The following is a 24,228-nucleotide window of genomic DNA, read 5'->3' on the forward strand; positions in this document are numbered from 1 at the left end:
GCTGCTTCTAACCCTTCTATTACTACTACTACTACTACTACTACTACTACTACTACTACTACTACTGTGTGTAAGAATAGTCAAGATAATTATAGCACTTGGAGACATACATTAAAAGAGAACAGAACCACATCCTCTAAGAGATGTGGTTCAAACTTCAAACATTCAGAAAGGTCATCCTCCATCACCAAAGGAAAGAATAATTTGACTGATTCAGGAGACTATCATTCGTAATTCTGAAACACATACTTACCTTTTCAAGCTGGTTTTGTAGTCCGCCTTCCAGTTCTGCGGAAGCACATGGATCCTTCAAGAGCAATATACTTCCATCAGAAAAATCATCGTAGGTGTGCTCATACACAACTTCTGGGGCTTTTGAATAATATGAATCACCAAGAAGCATAAGCTCTTTCTTCAGATTTCTAGGTTGGGGAATTTCATGCTCACTGTTTACCACCTTCTCTACATACGCCTGCACATAAAAGTATGAGGCTGTGGTACTGGCAAGATAGAAATTAGTAAATCATCGAGGATAAAACCTCTATGCTTGTCTGCAGCTCGTGGAAACGAGAGTGATTGGCTATAAAACAGAAAAGCCCTTCATTCTTTGGAAGAGGAATGGAGCGGACAATGCAGCGTCCATGACTGAAGCTGTATTTCACATTGTCTTCTCCCCTCATTGAGTCCTGCCTAATCAGAAGGGTATGAGAGTGGCCATTTTCCTCTTCATCATGGATATCTTCATCCACTTCACCAGCAGAATTTATGACCTCAAAGACAATATCTTCCAAATGAGAACCAGCGGCACAAACTTTAGGTATCTGATGTAAAGGAAACACCATAAGAACATTTTCAGGTGCACGCTAATATGCAAATCATCTTTTTCATTTACATAACAAACAAATATTTCTCTATTCCATCGTTTTGCCCATCTTTGAGAGGATGTCAAGAAATTGAAAACCAAGTAATTTCCAATTTTAAAGATCTGTGAATCAAAATAATATTGGCCACACTATTCTATGTCAAGGCCAATGTTAGAACCTAAAAAGCACAAAAAGAAGTCATGCATTCATTATTTAATATGGACAATGGTTTGTGACACAAAGAGATTGAACTATTGGCAACAATTAAGGGATTGAGGAGCGTTGACAAACCTTGGATGCAACTCGCAACCATCTCTCTTCAGTTTGGAACTCTTTCTTGAGAACTACTTCATCGCCAGAAAAAATAGAAAGGAAAACTGTGGGCAGAATAAATAACTGGTTAAAGGACTGGGGACCACTGATCCTGCAATTCTTCAAACACCCTTATCCCACACATTCATTGCCACCAAATAAATGGAGTCTTAATGCAACTATGAAAAGGATATTTAAGCAATAACATCATATTGGATCTGCAAATTACTTGATCCAAGAGGATGAAAAAGTCTTCCTTTTTACTACTAAAGCCGAAACCACATTGGTGAGACTCTTTCATAAGGACATCCCGATCGATGAAGTCTAATGAGTTACCGTGGAAGCAAGATTACCAGCATTCAGCACACACACTGCTAAGCAATAATACCAGTAGTCTGGCATCACTCCCAGAAAAGATGTTACGCAGGTTATGAATTTTGGATCATGACGTTAGACCAACAAATACAAAATCTTCATTACTGCAACAACTTTGATGATGTGTTAAAGCACATACCAGGTTTACCATATCCTGCTGTAACCTTCAAGGTTCCATTAAGGTTTACACACCCATGAACGTCAACCTATATCACGAGATACGAAGCTTAGAATATCCAATAGACCGTGGATCAAACAACGTAAAAAGAAACAAGAAACCTGATGAACTTACACCATTTGAACTTGAAAAGAGCAAAGGAAATTGAAAACAAACAAGTTTAAAAGAACAAGACATCAAACACCAAGAGGCACACACCAAGCCACCATTGCAGATAGAGATGCTTTAGCTAATTTATCTGTCTGAAAGTGTAATATATAACACCACTTATTCGTCTATGCATATACGAACATGTATACAAGTTACAGAACATACAGATGCTAAAACTAAGACAACTCCTGATTGGCTCACATGACCTTGAAAACACCTACTGACTTAATATTACTAAGACCAAATATGAATAGATCAAGGAACCATACCAACAAGTAATAGAAGAAACAAGATTGATCTAAACCAGTTATTGAGATAGGTTAAACAGAAAAGAGTAATTTGAGAATTTTGAGCCGTTTCAAGACAAAAATTCAATACATTGGTCATCTGCAGACCTTAGACAATTTCTCCCAGAGTGAGAACCATATAAAGAATCCCTGCTTATCTGTAGCATTTGACCATTGATAACGTACTAATGACACAAGTTCCCAGATACATGGTCACCAACAGGATTTGACTTGCATAGGAACTATATAGTTAGCTAGACTTGCATATTGCCGTTGTGGCAAAGACTAAATTAATTAAAAGTTGTGCGAGTTAGGAGGTTCATGTTTGCGCCTGCATCTGATTCCTTGAAACTACTTGCCAGCTGAGAAGTATGTGACACTTTGAGACATCCCTAAATACAAATCTTGTCGTAGATAATCTGATCGAGCAAGTTCAAAAGGAAAGGAAATAGTTCTCACACTTCAAATTGATATCAAGAAAAAACTACAAACTATCTTCTTCAATGTGCTTTCCCCTCTTACCAACTGGACCATTAGATGTATAAAAAATAGAAAGAGAAAAAAGGAAAGCAACCACCTTCAGAAAGTAATCTCCTTTTTCTAGTAAACATAATCCTTCCAGCATCAGCTTGATGTGCTCATCTTTTCTCATATGATTACCATACTTGTCAAATGTCTGTATCAAAGACAAAATAAAAAAATATATATACAACTGCACGGACTGCAGGTAATAAAAACAACTGGAGCTACATGCTGTAATAAACCATAAAACAAGAATAAACATGTGAGATTTCATTATCTATCAAGCAGCTTCTAAGTTTGCGATTTTCAGAAGCAACAAGCATATGTTCTTCCTCATGTCGTAAATGTAGTCAAAAATTGATTCTTCTGATGCAAGGTTACAGTTTCTTTTCACCAACATTGATGAATTGTAAGCAAATACGGAGTGGTGGTATGACAAAGAAAAATTATTATAAATGGTTGATTGTACAGATTTGATATGGGAAACAACTTTGAAAACTCTGTCAAGGAGGGTAAAGAGGCAAGCAATACAGCAAGATAAACAAGACAGCCACAAGGATTCCTGAGAGCTGAAGACTAAGTTGGAAGCTGAGCAATCCTAACCTTACAAAGTCCTTACCATTTTCAGGTCCCATTGTAGCTGCACGGATCAAACCTAACATTGCGAAATCCTTACTAAAAAATAGTTATGTATAAACAATCCTAGTCCTAAATGTAGGAGTAGAATATATCCTAGTCCCATATGTAATAGGAGTCTATATATAGGGCTCATTGTATCCTTGTTAATAAATAGATTTTTCTCCTGCGCATTCTCACATGGTATCAAAGCTTCAGTAAGAAAATTATCGTTGTGCGTCACCCAGCGACATCCGGGAAGAAAGATCTTGTCGTCGTGCAATTTTCCGGCAACTTCATCTTGTTCCCAAGGTTCATCACTACTACAGTGGTACTGTGCATATACCAATACCACCATCATATCCGAAACCCTTGTACAGAAAAGTCAGTCACCGTGCGTCTTTCTGGTTGACGACTCAAGATTGATTTGTGTTATCTCCTCATCGATTAGTGTTGTGCGAAAACCAACACTACCATCTTGTTCGGAAAAGTCAGGTGACAAAACCCCAGTCAATCGCTCCGGGAGAAATTCCCTCGCGCACCCCCACTCGCCGCTAGAACTAAGGTTTCGGCTAAGGGTGTCTAACGGGTCGGGTTAGCCCGTTTCTAGACCGGTTTAAACCGGAACCGGCCCAGACCGGTACAAGGGGGTCGGGTGGGGCTGGGTTATAGGGGTATGGGGTTTGTTCCATTCACATTTGAACCACCGGTTAACCGGACCGGTCAAACCCGGTCAACGAACAACATTGTTCCTCCGGTTAACCGGCCCAGACCGGTTTAACGGTAACATTTTTTTTTTAAGCTTGGGCCTCAGATTCTGACCGTTGGCAACGGTCCATTTCACAATATGGCTGTTGCCCAACGGCTGAATTGCACAAATAGCCCAATTTTTGATTTTTTTTAAAAAAATTAACCCCCTTTGAAAAACTATAAATACACCCCCCCTCTTCTTCATTTCTTCACTCATCTCACATTTCTCAATCTCAAATTCTCAATTCAAGTTAAATCATGCCTCGTACTTCTAGAGTGCGCTCATATGTTTGGGAACACTTTGAGGTGGTAGAAGAAAATGAAGAAGTTCAGAAAGTACAGTGCAAGAACTGTGGTCGAGTCTTAAATCTTCGTCCAAAGTGTGGCACAGGCAGTTTAAGGAGGCATATGAAGAGTTGTCTTGAGCGTCCTCCGGAAATTCGTATTTAAGTTGATTTGAGACAATGTGTTATTTTAAAATTATTAGACGTATTTATGCTTAATAGTTTGTTAGATTAATTTGAAGTATTATTATGCATGAAAATTTAGTTTTACTATTTTTTTGTTAATTTACTTGTTAAATGCAAACTTCAATTTTGTAATTTTGAAATAAATGTAGCACTTGCAATTTATAAGTGCAATTTTTCCCCATCTTCATTGTATTCTTTATATTTTCACTTTATATTAATATAACTTACAATAGTTATACAAAATACAAAAAACAAAAAAATTAAAAATAACACTAACCCGGCCCGGCCCGGCCCGGCCCCATGAACCCGTAACCCTTACGGTTCAATTTTACCCGGATGAACCCAAACCCGTTAAACCCGGTATGCCCCAACCCGTAACCGGCCCGGACCATAACCCGTACGGGTACTTAATTTCCCTATACAGCCCAGCCCACCCGTTAAACACCCATAGTTTCGGCGAGCGCGTCTGACCATGCGCCTATGCGTCCAACACTTTCCGGCCAAAATTTTCAAAAATTTCCTTAGGACAGTTGTTTTGTGGGGTGATTCTGAGTCCACTAGTACAATTTCTTACAGATTTTGAGAACTTTAGAATTTCTTAGCGAGCAACAGTAACTTTTCCGGCGCGTGTAGCCATTCCGGCCACTTTTTGACAAAACTTTTTCAGGACAACTTACTCGTCCGGTGATTTCGAGCCTATCCATGTAAATTACATCAAATTCTGACAACTTTTATTTTTCGGTGTGAACAATGCACTTTCCTGGCGTGAACGGTGATTTTCCGGCGTGAACAGTAATTTCCAGAAAAGTTTTCTGTTTCCTGGTGGTGTTTAGAACCTATTTTGTAGTGTGGAATTTGGCTTAGTCTCACTATTTTTAAATTTCTCTGGCGACTTTTCGGTCAACTTCTATTTATCAGCAACCACCTGATTTTGTTGCTCAGGAGGAGTCTAGTGGCCTTGTATGTCGCTTGCACTGGCCACTTTGGTCTAAAGCAGTCTCCTCGAGCCTGGTTTGGTAAGTTAAGCACAGTTATGCAGGAGTTGGCATGACTCGCAGTGAAGTCGAATGATCAACTTACATATATTTTCACCAAATCCCTCACTAGATCACGTATTAGTTACATATGTAACAAGCTCGGTTACATATGATTTGTATGCACCGGCTTGAGGGGGAGTGTTAGATAGTTATGAGTAAATAATCCTAGTCCCATATGAAGTAGGAGTAGAAAAATTCCTAGTCCCATATGTACTAAAAGTAGAATATGTATTATATATAGGACTCATTGTATCATTGTTAATAAATAGATTTTTCTCTCGTGCATTCTCACACTTGCCATTTTCAGGTCTCATAGGTTTCAGTTTTTATAAATCATGTAGTATTATTAAAAGCAGATACAAAGAATGCTCATTGACAAACATACAGGGACCATATATCATGTAAAATAAACGCAAGGACTACTGCATTTACCTTTTCAGAAAATAGAAGAAGAAAAAATCCAAGGATGACTGATTACTGTTTACCTTTAAGAAAAAAGAGCAAAGGATGTAGATACCACACTATCATGCAATACTCTACCAATCGCAAATGGATTTATGTCAAACTGGTCATACTGAGAAGCAAAAAGCAGACTCATTAGAGCTTGCTTTGGAACTATGGCTTTCATGTGGTTGCTTTTGTTGTAAAGAAGAAGCAACATATCTCACATCCTTCAAAGCAGGATATAGGAACTAAAACACGTCCACTTAAACTCAACACACACCCAAAAGTTGCCAGTCATATCTTTTATTTCTCTCATCAATACCTAGAAAAGGCACTTGCTTTATTCCACATAAGCTTTTTTGCAACTTCCAACACTCTCCAAGATGAATGAACCATCTAAGATATCAGATGATCCCATCTACTAGTAGACTAGTAGTGGCTTCTCTTGCTTCCTGAAATTAGGAGCCTATATACACCTTTATTTTTCTAATAAATAGCATATTGGACACCCTTTTTTCTAATAAATTGCCTATTGTACATATTTATTTCTTTTTTATATTAATTTCCTATTGCACACTTATATATAAAATGCTGTTATTTTGTCAAAGGGACAATGTTTTGCGCCTTGAAAGCTTCAGTTACAGTGTTTTCACAACTTAAAGCATGACGGGTTTTTAAAAACTATTAACTAGAAATGATCCTTGTCTTAAAAGAAATGCTGAATTTTGCTTAACATGACACTCAATACGCCTTATGGTGATAGTAGGTGTTGAATTAAAATTCCATTACACTTGTACATAAAATGCTATTATTTTGTCAAAGGGACAGAGCAATGTTTTGCGCCTTGAAAACTTCAGTTACAGTGTTTTTCACAACTTAAAGCATGACAGGGGTTTTAAATACTATTAACTAGAAAATGATCCTCGTCTTAAAAGAAATGCTGAATTTTACTTCTATATGACACTCAATACACCTTATGGTGATAGTAGGGTGTTGAATTAAAATTCCATTACCTCCAAAGCAAGCTCCTTAATGATCATTCCTGGAACCAATTTCTTGCCAAAATCTACAGGATGCAGAAGGACGCGTTGCAAAGGTCCAGGAATAACTATAAGCAGAAGAAAACAACTAAGGAACAGCACATATATATTATATATTCTCAGTCAACGGAAAACAAAATTATACATCAATTACCTGTACAAGGAATAGCTGCTGAAACTGGATCATCCTTTGAACATATATGTAAGGTAGCTTCATAACTTGGTCGAATCTTATCCAAGTCACTAGTTTCAATAATTATATTCTGAAGAGTGGAAAGTTTTGATATTATTCTTTATTTACAGAAGATTTGACAAGTGTACTGTGAAGGACTTGAAGCTGGGATCATATAATGTCACCTTAAACTTCATCGTATATCTGTCAGGTGAAATGAATTGATCATAACTGCACTTGGACTCAACAGCATTGCCACTAGAACTTAACTTCATCTTTATCTTTGTGTGCAACTTGAATGGAATACGATTGGAAAATCTATCATAACATGCAACCCTCAAAAACTCTGGAAAAAAAGAACCAACCCTGCCAAAGAACATTTTAGACACCATCAAACTTTGTCACGAAGTGAACGAGTTGCTTATAAGCAGGTGAAACAAATAGTCAGTTTCTCTCAAATAGACTGCAAAGGAAAATATGCTACGATGCAACAACGGTAAGGTTGTACTATGAAGTTTACTACCACATGCATCTGAGACTAGATGCTGATTCTTAATTGCTGATAAGTGAGATACTTAAGGCAAATGGAGAAAGAAATAAAATGTTGCATGATGCTCTTAATTGCAGGGAAAATAAATGCTTCATAGGTTTAATCTAAATAACTCACCTCAGAAATATTGAAAACAAGGCATTATTAAGGAAACAAGGCAAGCATTATACTAAAGAATATGAAACTCATTCAACTATAATAATTCTATTTCCTATCCATGCATAATTTGATAAAGTCCTCAACAGATTAAATCAAACTCCATTCCTTCATAGATTGCAAATGCAAAAGAATTAAGAGAAAATGCGCATTCAAAATTGTTGAAGATCCAAAATAAAAATAAAAGTGTCTTCTCTAATAACTAAAACATTAGATGAGGCAATTCAAACAATCAGTGTAGGCAGAGTCTAGAGTTTGAGTCTCACCACCACCCTTCAACAAAAATATTTCAACGTGCTTGGCACAGGGCTAAGAATCAGCCAGAAGCATGTTGAAGAGCTAAAATATAAATAAATAAAAGTGTCCCCTCGTTAACAGTTCAAGCTTTAAGACAAGGAAGTTCATATAAATTTATATCTTATCTTGTAATTGTTCTTACTTTATTCTCCACTCATATAAAATGCATACCGAGTAAGTGGCCAATGGGGAGTTTCAGAAAATGGACCAATAAAAAAGGACAGATTTTCTTCATTGATTCATACGTGAGGATCATATTCTTATCCTAATTCTCCTCTATATCATATGTTTATTGATATAATGTGGTAACTAATTATTTTCTCCGTCCACGAGAATTAAGAACATCAATTATATCAGATTTGTATGGCAATCTTAAGACTCAGTGCTGGAAATTTTTTCTTTTTGCACAACTGTATGTAAGAAGTCAGTTTAGAATAGAGATGCCCCACCTTACATTGAGTGTAGTCTTCCCATCACTTATAAGTTTCCAACTAGCAGCCTCAGACAATGCTTTAACATGCACTTCCTTTTCAAATTTTGCACAACTGTCTTGCTGAAAAAAGATATCAATAGCAAGGAAAATCAGGGATAACAAACACATTATTCAGTATATCATACAATGGATATATATAAGAACATATAACTTACAAGAGAAAATCGAAATAGGTAAAAGCCTGCTTTCTGAAATATCACTGGAAATTTCTCCTTCAGGGGGAATATATATAGACCGTTCAACCCTTTACGCGACAAAGGAGTCAATCGGCCAGAGTAAATATGACCAAGTTGTTTCCTGTCCGCTTCTGCTTCAAATTTGACCTCTAGAGTCATCTGAAAATTTTCTTTCATGATGTATTTCTGATCCAAACTTGCGGATGCAGTAATAGAGCTAAAAGAAGCTGGACGAACAATGGCAACAATCGCCTCAGGAGGCTCATGTCCAGCATCAACAACATCCTGAGGTAGTGCCTGCGTTTGCAACCAAATTCAGTAATTCAATGAACAAGTATAAATGTGACGTACCATCAAGATCAAACACAGCTGAAATCTGATCAATTCCAAAGATATTCAAAATAATAGATGCTCAATAAGCCTTGCAGGAAATTTTGAAGAAAATAGAGAAAAGTGTTCCACTAGGCACAAGTACAGCAACTTCTTTACCATGCTGAATAAGTTAAGAACCCTACAGAGCTGTTCAGCTTCATCTTCGTTAACAAAAAGACTATGTCATCTGACTTGGACCCCAAGTAGATGAATTTAGGGAATGCTATATAAAAAAAATGCAAAAAACTAGCAATCAACTGGAGAAAATCATGGAGAACACAAAAATAAATCAGTAATTAAAAGAAGCATGCTGCTTCTAGAAACTAACCCCCTCAATTCCCAAGTCTTCACATTGCTTGGCATCTAATATGTCAATTGACGATGGAGTGCTTTTCTCGTGGTGTTTCAAGATTTGGTTCTCCCATTCCGTAATATCAACAGATAAGCACTGCAAAACATGACACTAATTATTTAGGAAAGATAGATATGTAGAGAACGCAAAAAATAAAAACAACTTAATTGAGCTGCAATAATATGGAGCCAAAACAAGAACCTTTCCGGTGTCGATCACACTAATCGGCAAAGATTTTGAGTCACGGATTTCTATGGTAGCACACCCTTTATCAACTATAAGGCGAGAACCGTTCTCAGCAGGGACGTTTAATGGCCTATAAGTAATCATAGTAAAGACAGGAAAGTTTCAGGTAATAGTGTTGAAGGAGGGGAACTAAAGACCTGGACAAGCAGTGACCTGAAATTAAGAAGTGAATCACTAACCTGCAGATAATTCGAGCCTCACCTAAAAAATATAGAGAAAAATGTTACAACATCACAACAACGTCAATGGAGAGGTTACAGCCGAATTTTAACACATAATGCAGCAGAGAGATATGTAATTACTTAAGCAGTAGCTAGCCATAAGATACCAAAATAGTGAGCTACTCGGAATTAAACAGGTAGAATAGTATACTCTAAGAACCACGAAATTTTGAACACTTACCACCTGATTCCCCCTGACATCCTTCAAGAATAATATATTCTAATGTGGCGAAAACATTGTTCTTGTGGAAACCCCTACAAGCTCCCTTCAAAATTTTAATCTTCTGCCCTGATTTCCAAGTTATTCCTTTCCTTCGTAAAACTTTATGAATTCTCATAACTGAAATTACAAATTACAATGATATAAGTTAACATTAATGGGAAACTACAAATTGCACCAATTCAAAAACAGGCTGCAAGATCACAATAAAATGATACAGCTAAAAAAATTTATCATAAGGTCTACTAGATTTGTGTTTCAATCAATACCATCTGAAGAAACACCAAGCTCTTTCTTGTGCGAAGGGCTGAGTACAAAAGTAGGTTGATCCTCTCCACAGTCAACCTCTTCATCATAGTGCTCATGCATCTGAATTATCCAGTCCTGATATTGCTTCTCCACTTGCAAGAGAGTCACCTTTTTTCCATCTTTGGATATCTCAACATGAATATCTAAAAGGATTTGAAACATTAGGTGAGGAGACCTCATTGCATCGTAGTGAATAATCATTTCAACAGTGCACAGCAAACCAAAAGTTATTACCTTTCTCTTTCTCAGAAGGCTTGTTGCCAAAGTTCCTTAATGCAATGGTGTAAGGATGGTGATGGGCTAAGTCAGTCTGTGCAAATACATATAGCAGATCTCATCAGAGAAAAGAGGGAAATGCATATAGAACATATCATTCTTGGAGCTTGGAACAACACTAAAGAAATACAAATCGAAAACTTGGAGTTGGGGAAGGCTTCGCTCCTGCTTAGTTGATTTACACTGTGTAATAGTTCGGGTAGAGGTACAATTTCCCTTCATTTTTAAAGGGTTGGTAGAGTACCACAAGATTTCCTAGTAGCATACCTTATACATCTATCATTTCACTTTCACTAGGAAATCTCCTGTATGACTCCCTAATTGGCCTCCTTCATTCCAATAATGCTACTTTGACATTACGATTGACAATCATATGGGGTCTACTGGGAAGAGATCTGGAGATAAGGTGGGCCTAAATCAATTATACTGGTAACTCAATTGCGACAACAATAAAATAACTTTTGTCTTGGTGCCAATTCCTTTGAGTAATATATCTGGAGTACTTCTAGTGGCCAGATGCTGCAGCTATCGAATACATCACTCATGCTTAACGTTTAGGTCCTAAATCAGAGGAGCTCACGACCTTCTACTTCAACATCTAGGATTTGACTTTCCTCCACCAATGTGAACCCCAATTAGATTAAGGCATTGCATCTATTTTTTCTCTCCCGCATTTTTATTTCATATTTAGGATGAAATTAATTTTGTTCCATTTCTCCAGAAGATATAAAGAAATGGAACAAAGTAAAAAATATAAGATTGTCATCAAGGTTGTCCTAGACAAATAGAAGCAGGTCAACAAGCAATGATACAAAATGCCGTAGTGTATGAAGTTTATTGTGACCAGTGGTGTAAAAAAAATCAGACTGAATATGTTTGGAATAGAAAGATTCCAACTGTCCAAGTAAAGAATTATTAGCTGCATTTTGATTCCCCTAGTCTATTCAACAAGTTGAGTATTTCTCTTGTTTTTCACATGGTTGTTCCTCCATTGATATATACAAAAAAACTTCTCATTTTGCATGCCAGGAAATGAATATCTGTCTTCACAAGTTGTCAGAATGCATATAAGAAAGTTGTCCTGTACCTTTGATGGTGTTGGGTTGAAACCAGCATCGGTCTCTGCAAGCAGAATATTGCTCTATGACGCATGGAACAATGACAAAGCAAAATGCATATTCATTAATTGGGAGTACTTATTTGGTACAAATGGTTTTACCTACAAAACATTTTACTCTAAAGCAGCATCTCTTCAAGACTTCAGCCTTATCACCCTTTCTTAGCTTAGGTTCCATGAAGGGAAGCCAAGCCTGCAAGAAACAAAAAAAATGGTTGACACTGTTCAAGGCTGAGAATATTTAAAAAAGGGAAAAGAAACTAAAGGCAGAAAGACAAAAAGCAATAGTTCATATAGAATAACACAAGTATAAAATAACATATAAATAGGCACACACGCTCTTTCTTTCAAAGTTTGGAGAAATTTTATTATGAAAATAATTTTTGGCAAATTATGGATAGTGACTAAATACAAGATTGGCGGACGTATAATTTGCAAATGAATAAATGAAAGATTCTGATCGACTAACCCATCGACAATCTGGAAGTAGACGACCCAACCGCCGGACAGAAACATGACTAAAACTTTCAAAATTCTCTGTAATTCCATATCCATCCGCCTCTAGCTTTTCCAATATCACATCAATACTCTCTTTACCCTGCAATTAAAAGCATTCCAACATCCCTAAAAAGGTTTTAAGTGCAAGGCCTTTCTTAGACAAGGAGGTGAATGATCTGTGTGCGCACCAAAATAAATTCCAGGATACATCGCAAAATACAGAACTAGAGACAGTATAGTGTCACCTGCACTACTGGAAGATAAACACACTTCAGGCGAGCATTTGCTTCTAGGGGTGATCTCTTTCCTGAGAAATTTGATCTCAGACTATAAAATCCTCTATGATAACAGGATTTAAGGAAAATACTTGCTAGGTGTTTGTCGTGACAAATGACATATATGTTACCTGAATCAACTTTTACATTGGTATCGTTTACATGAAATCTAAGTTGTAATACAAACTCAGGACCATTGCAGGACTGTAAGTTTGTGGTTGCCACCTCTCCACCTTCAATTTCTGCTAAATTAGTGTCATTGACCTGCAAATCGCATCAACTGAAAGATCTGCTGAAAAAGAAAGAGATGTCTACTAGAACTTGCTTTGAAAATAATTGGCAAAAGGTGCTCAGATTGAGAGTTCCCAAAAAATAGTAGAACTTGCTTTAACACAAATGGAAGGTGCTCTCATTGAGATTGTTCAAAATTTTGGCCAATTAGCAACTTATTTTGTGGTGATAAGGCAACCAACAGATGACTGAATTGAGACAGAAACTTTCATAGGAGCTGAAAATTCTCACTCAAATGATGGTTTTCCGATTTTTTTGTGGTCAGTAAAGCTTATCTCTCTAACTGCATGACAAAGAGACCAGGATACTCATCAAGAAACAAATGGTACGGGCAACTGTCAATGAAACTGCACAAAATTGAAGATTAAAAGAGAGAACAACTACCAGTACCAGTTTGAAAGAAAACAAATAGGAAATGCTCGAGATGAGGAAAAGAAACAAAGCCATCTACGAAAAGATAACAGGAAAACAATCTTTTATTTAACTCCTATAACATAGAGAAATAGGAAATCAAGTAGAAAACATGAGCACTAGATAAGGATGTTATCAAGCTAAAAAAGAACATGCAGAAAGAACCTTCCTTCAATGCGAAACAGTTTTTTTTCAGTGAAATAGGAGCATTTGTGCCTCATCTGTCTTAGATAACTAATTTACGTAACAGGCTGAATTGATTTTCTTACCAGAAAAAGCTTTTCAGAGAAGTTGGACAAGAAAACATAATGTCCACTATGTGAACTTACCACATGCAAAAGACTGTGAATGCTTTCTCCACTGATGCTTTACAAAGGCAACAAAAAAAAAAAAAAAAAAAAAGATAAAAGAGGGACGAAAAATTAAAGCAAATAATCATTTCTCAAAAATTTGAATTAAGTGCCACACAGATAATCAAGGAGGACCTTTAAGGGAACGGAAAAATGGAATGACATCAGAAGAATGAAGCAGTAAGCAAAGACTTCAAATTCAGAAATGGAGAGAACAAGGTGCCGAGGAAGAGGATAAACTAAGTAAACGTAGTTCACAAGTAACCAGAAGTCTTTGAGACAAGCAAGATCATGCAAGGTAAAATACTAAATGATACTGTGGCATGCAGACATAAGAGGTCATGGTGAAGAACAAATTCCACATTGGATAACATTTACATTTACAGCTCATTTGGCAACCTTCAGAAAAGACGCTAAGAGGAATCCTCAACAACAAACAGATGAGCATTGCCAGAAAAATGATCTTTAAGATCAAGAGCATGAAAACCCATCCAGAAAGAGAGGAACTCCAAGTGGAGAATCACAGAAAAACAAAAAACAAAAACATGAAGGGAAAAGGACCTTTAAGAGGTTCTCAACAAAGAGTAACCAATCATCTGATACTAATTGGTATCTCATGGTTTTCTGAAAATAATACCAAAAAATAAAAATGTTTACCTAAGCTGTACAAAAGTATCTTTCCACCGTTTATAAAGACATCAAGTGCATGGTATAGGAAAATTATCATCGAGTTCTAATATATAGATACTATACCTGAAACTCAATAGGCATTATGGTTCTTCCTGTATTTGACACCTCATCACACTGCCCAATGAAATAATAATGAATAAGATACCGAAGGCCAGAGAGAGTGCACAGGATAAATCATATAAGGCAGAGAGTATCATCACATCACCACACGCCAGACTAGATAGCATCTTCAGCAACAACGGTTGTAGCTCCACATAAACCTTTTAAGTTACTTTCGAGCTCTCTAATGTTAGTTATCCAACTAAAACACTAGTTATCACAATGACTATAGGACATAAAATTTTGGAAAAGAGCTCTAGAAGTTTGACCAACAACAACACAGCAACTACGCCTCAATCCCAAGCAAGTTGAGGAGTTATAAAAGTTTGAACAGGTCACAAAATTCCACACCAACAGAAGTTAATATACTACAGTAGGAACTTATTATATGTAACATACACTGAGCAAAATGCAAATCACAGAAAGGATTTAGTGTGACATGTTGAAGTTTGGCAAAATGCCAAAGTCCCACATTGGTTGGGAGTTAAGTTTGGGGGGGATTTTTCCCCTATAAAAGAAGGCCTAATGTTTAGGATTGAAACACACCTCTCATTTGCCTTCTCATCTGTTTAAGGCATTTGTATCTTCTCTCTTTAGTATTATTTCACTTGTATTTTTGGAGTGGAATAAAATATTGGTTGTGTCCGAGGAGTAGGCAAAATTAGCCGAACCTCGTAAATTCTGGTGTTCCCTTTATTGTTGCTTTATTGTCTTATTTATTATTTGGTGGCTGTCATAATTTTTGGTATAGTAGTTGTGACTTATTCACACTATATACATTTGGCTTCCGCAACAATTGGTATCAGAGCCAAGGTACTGTCTAAGTATGCTCTGTGGTTGCAGCATAGTCTGATCTTCCACATCAGAAAAGATTTATCTTGGTAACTGAGTCAAGGTTCTGTCTGAGTATGCTCTGTGGTTGCAGCTTAGTCTGATCTTCTACATCAGAAAGGAAATAATCTTGATTTGTGTCGTCAGCTATTAAATAATATTTGTGTCAAATATGGGAGACAATAAACAAGAAGAATCTACATCAAGTGTCAACAATACGTCATCATTGGCATCTTCGCTTATGACAAGAATTGTGTCAAATGCGAAATTTGCGGTAGAAATTTTTGACGGGTCCGGGCATTTTGGGATGTGGCAAGGCGAGGTTCTAGATGTCCTTTTTCAACAAGGGCTAGATCTGGCCATTGAAGAAAAGAAACCAGATGTTATTGGAGAAGAAGATTGGAAGATTCTCAACCGTGTTGCTTGCGGTACCATTCGATCCTACCTTGCTAGAGAGCAGAAATATCCATACACAAAGGAAACTTCTGCAAGTAAATTATGGAAAGCACTGGAGGATAAATTTTTGAAGAAAAATAGTCAAAATAAATTGTACATGAAGAAGAGACTGTTTCACTTCACCTATGTTCCTGGTACCACGATGAATGAACATATCACCAGTTTCAATAAGTTGGTCACAGATTTGCAAAATATGGATACAACTTATGATGATGGTGACTTGGCCTTGATGTTGTTGGCGTCACTTCCTGATGAGTACGAGCACCTTGAAACTACTCTACTCCATGGAAATGACGAAGTTTCTCTTAGAGAAGTTTGTTCGGCTTTGTACAGCTATGAACAAAGAAAGCGAGAAAAACAGAAGGGCGGAGAAGGAGAAGCACTATTTGTGAGGGGTCGTCCTCAAAGTCAAACGAGGACAAAGAAGGGAAGATCCAAGTCAAGATCCAGACCCAGCAAAGATGAATGTGCCTTTTGTCGAGAAAAAGGGCACTGGAAGAAAGACTGTCCGAAGTTGAAGAATAAGGCCAAACATAACAATGGAAAGGCCATTATGGATTCAAATGTAGCTGATTGTGATGATTCAGATTTCTCATTAGTTACAACAGAGTCATCAACATCATCAGACATATGGTTGATGGACTCGGCTTGTAGCTATCATATGTGTCCCAACAGGGACTGGTTCGTGGAATTTCAAGAAGGAGAATATGGAGTCGTCCACACAGCGGATAACAGCCCTCTTACCTCATATGGCATTGGTTCAATACGATTAAGGAACCATGATGGAATGATCAGAACATTAACAGATGTTCGATATGTACCGGATTTGAAGAAGAATCTCATCTCTGTGGGAGCCCTGGAATCAAAAGGGTTTAAAATCATTGCAGAAAATGGAGTGATGAGAGTATGTTCCGGTGCACTAGTGGTAATGAAGGCTAATCGGAAGAATAATAATATGTACCGCTATTGTGGCAGTACAGTTATTGGGACAGCGACAGTGACATCCAGTGACGACAAAGAGGCAGAAGCAACCAAGCTATGACACATGCGCTTGGGACATGCTGGAGGAAAATCCTTGAAAACTCTATCAGATCAAGGATTGTTAAAAGGAGTCAAGGCTTGCAACTTGGAGTTTTGTGAGCATTGTGTTAAAGGGAAACAGACAAGGGTTAAATTTGGTACAGCGATCCATAATACTAAAGGCATTTTGGATTATGTACACTCTGATGTTTGGGGTCCTTCCAAAACACCTTCATTGGGTGGGAAGCACTATTTTGTAACCTTTGTTGATGATTTTTCCCGAAGAGTATGGGTGTATACAATGAAGAGCAAAGATGAAGTGTTGGGAATTTTTCTCAAATGGAAGACGATGGTGGAGAATCAGACAGGCAGGAGGATCAAGTGTATTCGCACAGACAATGGAGGTGAATACAAAAATGATCATTTCAATAAGGTCTGTGAAAATGATGGCATCGTCCGACACTTCACTGTTAGACATACACCACAACAGAATGGAGTGGCAGAACGTATGAACCGGACCTTGCTGGAGAAGGTACGGTGTATGTTGTCCAATGCTGGCTTGGGCAAAGAATTTTGGGCTGAGGCAATTACATATGCATGCCACCTCATTAATCGTCTACCATCTGCTGCTATTGATGGCAAGACACCATTTGAAAAATGGTACGGAAAACCTGCTGTAGATTATAACTCTTTGCACGTGTTTGGCTCAACTGCATATTATCATGTGACGGAGTCAAAATTGGATCCAAGGGCAAAGAAGGCTATTTTTATGGGAATTACTTCTGGAGTCAAAGGATATCGCTTATGGTGTCCTATGACAAAGAAAGTAATATTCAGCAGAGATGTTACCTTTGATGAATCTGCTATGGTAAATAAGGTAACAGAAGACACCAAACAAAATAAAGGTGCTTCTAAGCAGGTGGAGTTTGAGGGAAAATTTATTTTTCCTACACAAGAAGCAGAGGAGGAAACAAATGAAGATTACCCTCTGGAAGGAGAGCCAGTAGAGGAGATTCCAACTCAGGAACCTCAACAACAACTTGAATCAATAGCAACCAGCAGGCCAAAAAGAACAATAACGAAACCTTGTTCGTCTCATAGAGACGGTTGCTTGTGCAACCTCAATTGTAGCTGATGATGTTCCTACTACTTATAAAGACGCTGTCCAAAGTTCAGAAGAAGATAAGTGGAGGATTGCCATGAATGATGAAATACAGTCCCTTCATCAGAATCATACATGGAGATTGGCCAATCTCCCGAAGGGAAAGAAAGCAATTGGGTGCAAATGGGTATTTGCAAAGAAGGAAGGATTTCCTAACCAAGTAGATGTTCGCTACAAAGCAAGATTGGTGGCCAAAGGATATGCTCAAAAGGAGGGAATTGATTACAATGAAGTGTTTTCTCCAGTTGTAAAACATTCCTCCATTAGAATTATGTTGGCTTTGGTAGCACAATTGGATTTGGAACTAGTTCAGATGGATGTAAAAACTGCGTTTTTACATGGAAACTTGGAGGAGGAAATCTACATGACTCAGCCAGAAGGATTCAAAGTTGCTGGAAAAGAAAATATGGTGTGCAAACTTGAAAAATCGTTGTACGGATTGAAACAATCTTCTAGACAATGGTACAAGCGATTTGACGAGTTTATGTTGCGGCAAGGGTACAAGAGAAGCAAATACGATCATTGTGTGTATTTGCACAAGCTTAAAGATGGTTCCTTTGTATATCTTCTCCTATATGTTGATGATATGTTGATAGCTTCCAAGAATTCGGAAGAAATTGATAAGTTGAAGATTCAACTGAAGAAGGAGTTCGAGATGAAGGATTTGGGTGAGGCAAAGAAAATTCTTGGCATGGAGATAATTAGAGATAGACGTTCAAAGAAACTCTGTTTATCTCAAAAGGAATATTTGAAGAGAGTACTTCAACGTTTTGGCATAGATGACAAGACTAAGCCAGTTAGTACTCCACTTGCTTCCCATTTTAAGCTAAGTACTATTATGTCGCCAATGGATGAAGCTGAACGAGAGTATATGTCAAAGGTACCATACGCAAATGCTGTTGGTAGCTTGATGTATGCAATGGTTTGCACAAGGCCTGACATTTCACAAGCTGTTGGAGTTATTAGCAGATATATGCACAATCCAGGGAAGGAGCATTGGCAAGCTGTGAAGTGGATTCTACGGTATATTCATAATACTGTAGATGTCGGGTTAGTTTTTGAGCAGGAAGACAATCAGTCTGTAGTTGGATATTGTGACTCAGATTTTGCGGGTGATCTGGACAAACGAAGATCAACTACTGGTTATGTGTTTACTTTTGCAAAAGCACCAGTTAGTTGGAAGTCCACTTTGCAGTCAACAGTTGCTTTGTCTACAACAGAGGCAGAGTACATGGCTATTACAGAGGCTGTGAAGGAGGCAATTTGGCTTCAAGGATTGCTAAAGGAGCTTGGTGTTGAACAAAAAGGTATCACAATTTTTTGTGATAGTCAAAGTGCTATTCAATTAGCGAAGAACCAAGTTTATCATGCAAGGACGAAGCATATTGATGTTCGGTATCATTTCGTACGAGAAATCATAGAAGAAGGAGGAGTCACAATGAAGAAAATTCATACTACGGAGAATCCTGCTGATATGCTAACTAAGGTGGTGACTGCGATCAAGTTTCAACATTGTTTGGATTTGATCAACATTGTTGAACACTGAAGATTGAAGATGAAGACACAACCAAAATTTGTTATTGAGAGAGAATTGAAAATGTGGAATTTTGCCAAGGTGGAGATTTGTTGAAGTTTGGCAAAATGCCAAAGTCCCACATTGGTTGGGAGTTAAGTTTGGGGGGATTTTTCCCCTATAAAAGAAGGCCTAATGTTTAGGATTGAGGCCAGAGTTGTTCACACGCTCGAAACGCAAACCAAGGTGGAGATTGAAAATGTTGGTTTATGTTTAGTTAACAATGGCATGCTGAAAATGTTGGTTTATGTTTAGTCAACAATGACATGCCAATTGGAAGAGTTGGTGGAAAGAGTTGGTGTGGATGCTAGGAGGAAGCTTCCTCCTTTGATGTCACCCATGACATCAAGAGGAGGTAGTTTGATGTCAGCAATGACATCAAGAGGAGGTCTTTACCTCTATAAATAGATGCACTCCTTCACTTGTAGAAATCATCCCAAAATAATACAATACATTGTAGTGAGTAGAGAGTTAAGAGAGAAATTCTCTTAAGTGTAATTGGGAAATCTCCCCTTCCTTTGTTAATATTAAAAGGGCAATTGTTCTCTGGTGGACGTAGGATTATTTTGATCCGAACCACGTTAAATCTTGTGTTCTTTCTTTTACGTTTCCGCTAACAATTGGTATCAGAGCGACAGGATTCTTTAACGATCCAAGGAGAAAGAACAAGCAAATATGAGTTCCATGAAGTTTGAAATTGATAGATTCAATGGACGCAACAACTTCAATATCTGGAAGATCCAGATGATGGCGTTACTGCGGAGGGAAGGTTCAATCCATGCTATTGACGGAAAGTATCCTACGGATATATCAGCTCCCGACAAGGAGAAGATTGAAGGGGATGCATTGAGTGCAATCCAACTATCCCTTGCACCTAACGTGCTTTGTGAAGTGAGTACGGGTACCGAAGAGACGGCCAAACAGTTGTGGGAAAAGCTAGAAGGGCTATACCAAGACCGATCAGTGACAACAAGAATGTTGTTACAACGGCGTCTTCACACATTTAAGATGGGGTCAGGTACTTCGTTACAAGATCATTTAGATGCGTTTAATAAACTTGTCATGGACTTACAGATTGCAGGAATTAAAAGGGAGGAGGAGACGCTTGCATGTGCTTTGCTATTTTCATTGACTTCAGGATATCGTGATATTGAGAATTCAATGATGTATAGCAAGGAGCCTATCAAGCTTGAGCAAGTGCGGCAGGCACTTAACTCTAGTGATGTGCGGAGGCACATTGAAGGAGATAGAGATGACCAGGCAAGTGGCCTCTTTGTAAGAGGCCGGACTAGCCAACAGGGAAAGACCAAATCAAAGCACAGATCAAAGTCTCGTGTGAACAAGAAGAATACAGAGTGTTGGGGTTGTGGCAAGAAGGGGCACTTTGAACGAGATTGCCCAATGTCAAAGTCCAAGGAAAAGGCGAGTGCATCTACAGTTGAACAGGTACATAATTTTGATAATGATTATGTACTAACAACATCGTGTAATAATAATAGTAGTTATGAAAACAAATGGGTGTTAGACTCTGCTTGTACTCTGCATATGACGTTCCGAAAAGACTGGTTTAGCAGCTACGAGAAAAGTGGAGGAACCGTAGTAATGGGCAATAATGCAACTTGTGCAATAGTTGGCATTGGCTCAGTTCGGGTTCGCTGCCATGATGGAATCGTGAGGACTATTACACAAGTCCGTCATGTTCCTGATCTGAAGAAGAATTTGATCTCCTTGGGTACTCTGGATGAACAAGGCTACAGGTACATGAGCGAAGCAGGAACTATGAAGGTGACTAAAGGTTCTTTAGTCATGCTGAAAGGCAAGCTGGAGAACGGCCTTTACACATTGGCCGGAAGCACCATTGTTGGCTCTGCAAATGCATCTACAGTGCAGTTATCTAATGATGACAAGGCAAGACTATGGCACATGAGACTGGGTCATATGAGCGCACGTGGACTGGAGATGTTGAGCAATCGTAAACTTTTGGAAGGTGAGAAGATCAGCACGCTTGACTTCTGTGAGCACTGCGTTCTAGGGAAGCAGAAGAAGGTCAGCTTCAGCACTGGCAAACACAAGACAAGAGGAGTGCTAGACTACATCCATTCAGATTTATGGGGTCCTTCTAAACTTCCATCGAAGGGCGGAAAGAGGTATCTTCTCATTTTTATTGATGATTTCTCACGAAAGGTTTGGGTGTATTTTTTGAAGGCAAAAAGTGATGCTTTTGAAGCATTTAAAGAGTGGAAGATTTTGGTTGAAAATCAAATGGAGCGGAAAATCAAGTATCTTCGCACAGACAATGGCTTGGAGTTTTGCAATGAAGAGTTTAATGAATTCTGCAAGGTTCATGGGATCTCAAGACATAGGACTGTCAGGCATACCCCACAGCAGAATGGAGTTGCCGAGAGAATGAACAGAACTCTTCTTGAAAAGGCTCGTTGTATGCTCCTACAAGCCAAAATGTCCAAAGTATTTTGGGCTGAAGCAGTTCACACTGCTGCTCATATTGTCAATCGATCTCCAGCATCGGCAATTGACTTTAAGACTCCGAATGAGGTATGGTCAGGTGAACCCTCTAACTATTCATACTTACGAGTATTTGGGTGTCCAGCTTATTATCACGTTAATGAAGGAAAGCTTGAACCAAGGGCTAAGAAGGCCATATTCGTAGGGTATGTGGATGGAGTAAAAGGGTACAAACTTTGGTGTTTGTCTTTACTCAAATTTATAGTTAGTAGAGATGTCACCTTCGATGAATCCTCTATACTTGATCCCCGTAAAGTTTCCGTGGAGTTTTCAGGAAACAAGAACAACGAGCAGGTGGAGCTTCCGGTGGAGCTTGCCAAGGAAAAGGATCAAGAGACTCAGGTTAAAGATGAGTCAGAAGATGTAGGCGTTGAAGAACTTGCTGTCAATGAACCATACACAATTGCGAAGGGGAGGGAGAAGAGGCAGACACGAGAACCGGAACGCCTTATAAATCAAGCAAACTTGATTGCATATGCGTTCGTAGCTGCACAAGAAGAGATTAAAGATCTGGAGCCCTCCTCGTATATTGAAGCAACTTCTTGCAAGGATGCCGCACAATGGCGGTTAGCCATGACTGAAGAGATGGAGTCTCTTCACAAGAATCAGACATGGGTCTTAGTGAAAAGACAAAAGGGGAAGAGGACAGTTGGATGCAAGTGGGTCTACCGAAAGAAAGAGGGAATTCCTGAAGTGGAAGATGCTAGGTTCAAGGCGAGATTGGTTGCAAAAGGTTTCAGCCAAAAGGAGGGAATTGACTACAATGAGATTTTCTCTCCGGTCGTGAAGCATAGCTCAATTCGCGTGCTACTAGCATTGGTTGCACAATTTGACTTGGAGCTTCAACAGCTTGATGTCAAAACTGCTTTCTTACACGGTGATCTAGAAGAGACAATCTATATGGATCAACCTGAAGGTTTCCTAGCTGAGGGAAAAGAAGATCACGTATGCCAACTAAAGAAGTCTTTGTATGGTTTGAAGCAATCCCCTAGACAGTGGTACAAGAGGTTTGATGCATTCATGACTACACATGAATTCTCAAGGAGTGCATTTGATAGTTGTGTGTATCACAAGAAGATGTCTGGTAACTCAATGATTTATTTACTGTTGTATGTTGATGATATGCTTATTGCTGCTAACAACATTACAGAGATAAATGCTTTGAAGAAACTATTGAGTAAGGAATTTGACATGAAGGATTTAGGAGCTGCAAAGAAAATCCTTGGTATGGAGATTTCAAGAGAAGACGATGTTGTACATCTTTCTCAGAAGAGGTATATTGAAAGGGTTCTCGAAAGATTCAATATGCAAACGTGCAAGCCTGTAAGTACACCATTAGCTCCTCATTTTAAACTTTCAGAGTCACAAATGCCTCAGTCCGAGGATGAGGTGGAGCATATGTCAAAGATTCCTTATGCCAGTGCAGTTGGTAGTATTATGTATGCTATGGTATGCACACGTCCAGATATTGCTCAATCTGTAAGTGTGGTAAGTAGATACATGTCCAACCCAGGAAAGAGGCATTGGGAAGTTGTCAAGTGGATATTGAGATATCTCAAAGGAGCTTCTGGTGTTGGTCTTACCTTTCGAAAAAGTGGTACAGGTATTTCAATTCTCGGTTATGTGGATTCTGACTATGCAGGAGATCTTGACAGAAGAAGGTCCACAACTGGATACATCTTTACCCTCGTTGGCAGTGCCGTCAGTTGGAAGTCGACTTTGCAGTCGATTGTCGCTTTGTCTACGACAGAAGCAGAATACATGGCAGCAGCGGAGGCGGTAAAGGAAGCTATCTGGTTGAAAAGTTTAGTAGCGGAATTGAGTTTGGTTCAGCTGGAATCAACTCTTAGATGTGATAGTCAGAGTGCTATTCATCTAATGAAAAATCAGAGATTTCATGAGCGCACTAAACACATTGATGTCAGATTTCATTTTATTCGAGATGTTATTGATGAGGGAACTATCAAGGTCGTGAAGGTTATCACAGACGATAATGCTGCAGACATGTTGACCAAGATAGTCCCGCTCGCTAAGTTTGCACACTGCAAG

At 38.4% G+C, this 24,228-nt stretch overlaps 1 protein-coding gene across 2 annotated transcripts in view; it reads right to left on the reverse strand.

Moving 5' to 3' along the window:
- LOC104231421 (structural maintenance of chromosomes flexible hinge domain-containing protein GMI1) overlaps positions 1-24,228 on the reverse strand; it is a 44,834-nt gene that overhangs the window by 8,631 nt on the left and 11,975 nt on the right. For both annotated transcript variants that reach the window (XM_070171068.1, XM_070171069.1), the window contains exons 12-33: positions 14,579-14,629; positions 12,905-13,037; positions 12,744-12,805; positions 12,470-12,598; positions 12,103-12,193; positions 11,971-12,005; positions 10,842-10,917; positions 10,568-10,750; positions 10,260-10,418; positions 10,037-10,058; positions 9,813-9,927; positions 9,588-9,707; positions 8,867-9,184; positions 8,668-8,771; positions 7,401-7,581; positions 7,198-7,306; positions 7,017-7,111; positions 2,743-2,841; positions 1,690-1,756; positions 1,155-1,240; positions 540-821; positions 254-472 (exon numbers count right to left, since the gene is read on the reverse strand). In XM_070171068.1, the coding sequence (XP_070027169.1) occupies positions 254-472; positions 540-821; positions 1,155-1,240; positions 1,690-1,756; positions 2,743-2,841; positions 7,017-7,111; positions 7,198-7,306; positions 7,401-7,581; positions 8,668-8,771; positions 8,867-9,184; positions 9,588-9,707; positions 9,813-9,927; positions 10,037-10,058; positions 10,260-10,418; positions 10,568-10,750; positions 10,842-10,917; positions 11,971-12,005; positions 12,103-12,193; positions 12,470-12,598; positions 12,744-12,805; positions 12,905-13,037; positions 14,579-14,629 (2,736 nt within the window). The remainder of the gene's footprint in view (positions 1-253; positions 473-539; positions 822-1,154; positions 1,241-1,689; positions 1,757-2,742; positions 2,842-7,016; positions 7,112-7,197; positions 7,307-7,400; positions 7,582-8,667; positions 8,772-8,866; positions 9,185-9,587; positions 9,708-9,812; positions 9,928-10,036; positions 10,059-10,259; positions 10,419-10,567; positions 10,751-10,841; positions 10,918-11,970; positions 12,006-12,102; positions 12,194-12,469; positions 12,599-12,743; positions 12,806-12,904; positions 13,038-14,578; positions 14,630-24,228) is intronic.

Source organism: Nicotiana sylvestris, chromosome 3, assembly GCF_000393655.2.
Source record: "Nicotiana sylvestris chromosome 3, ASM39365v2, whole genome shotgun sequence".
NCBI classification, from domain to species: Eukaryota; Viridiplantae; Streptophyta; class Magnoliopsida; order Solanales; family Solanaceae; genus Nicotiana; species Nicotiana sylvestris.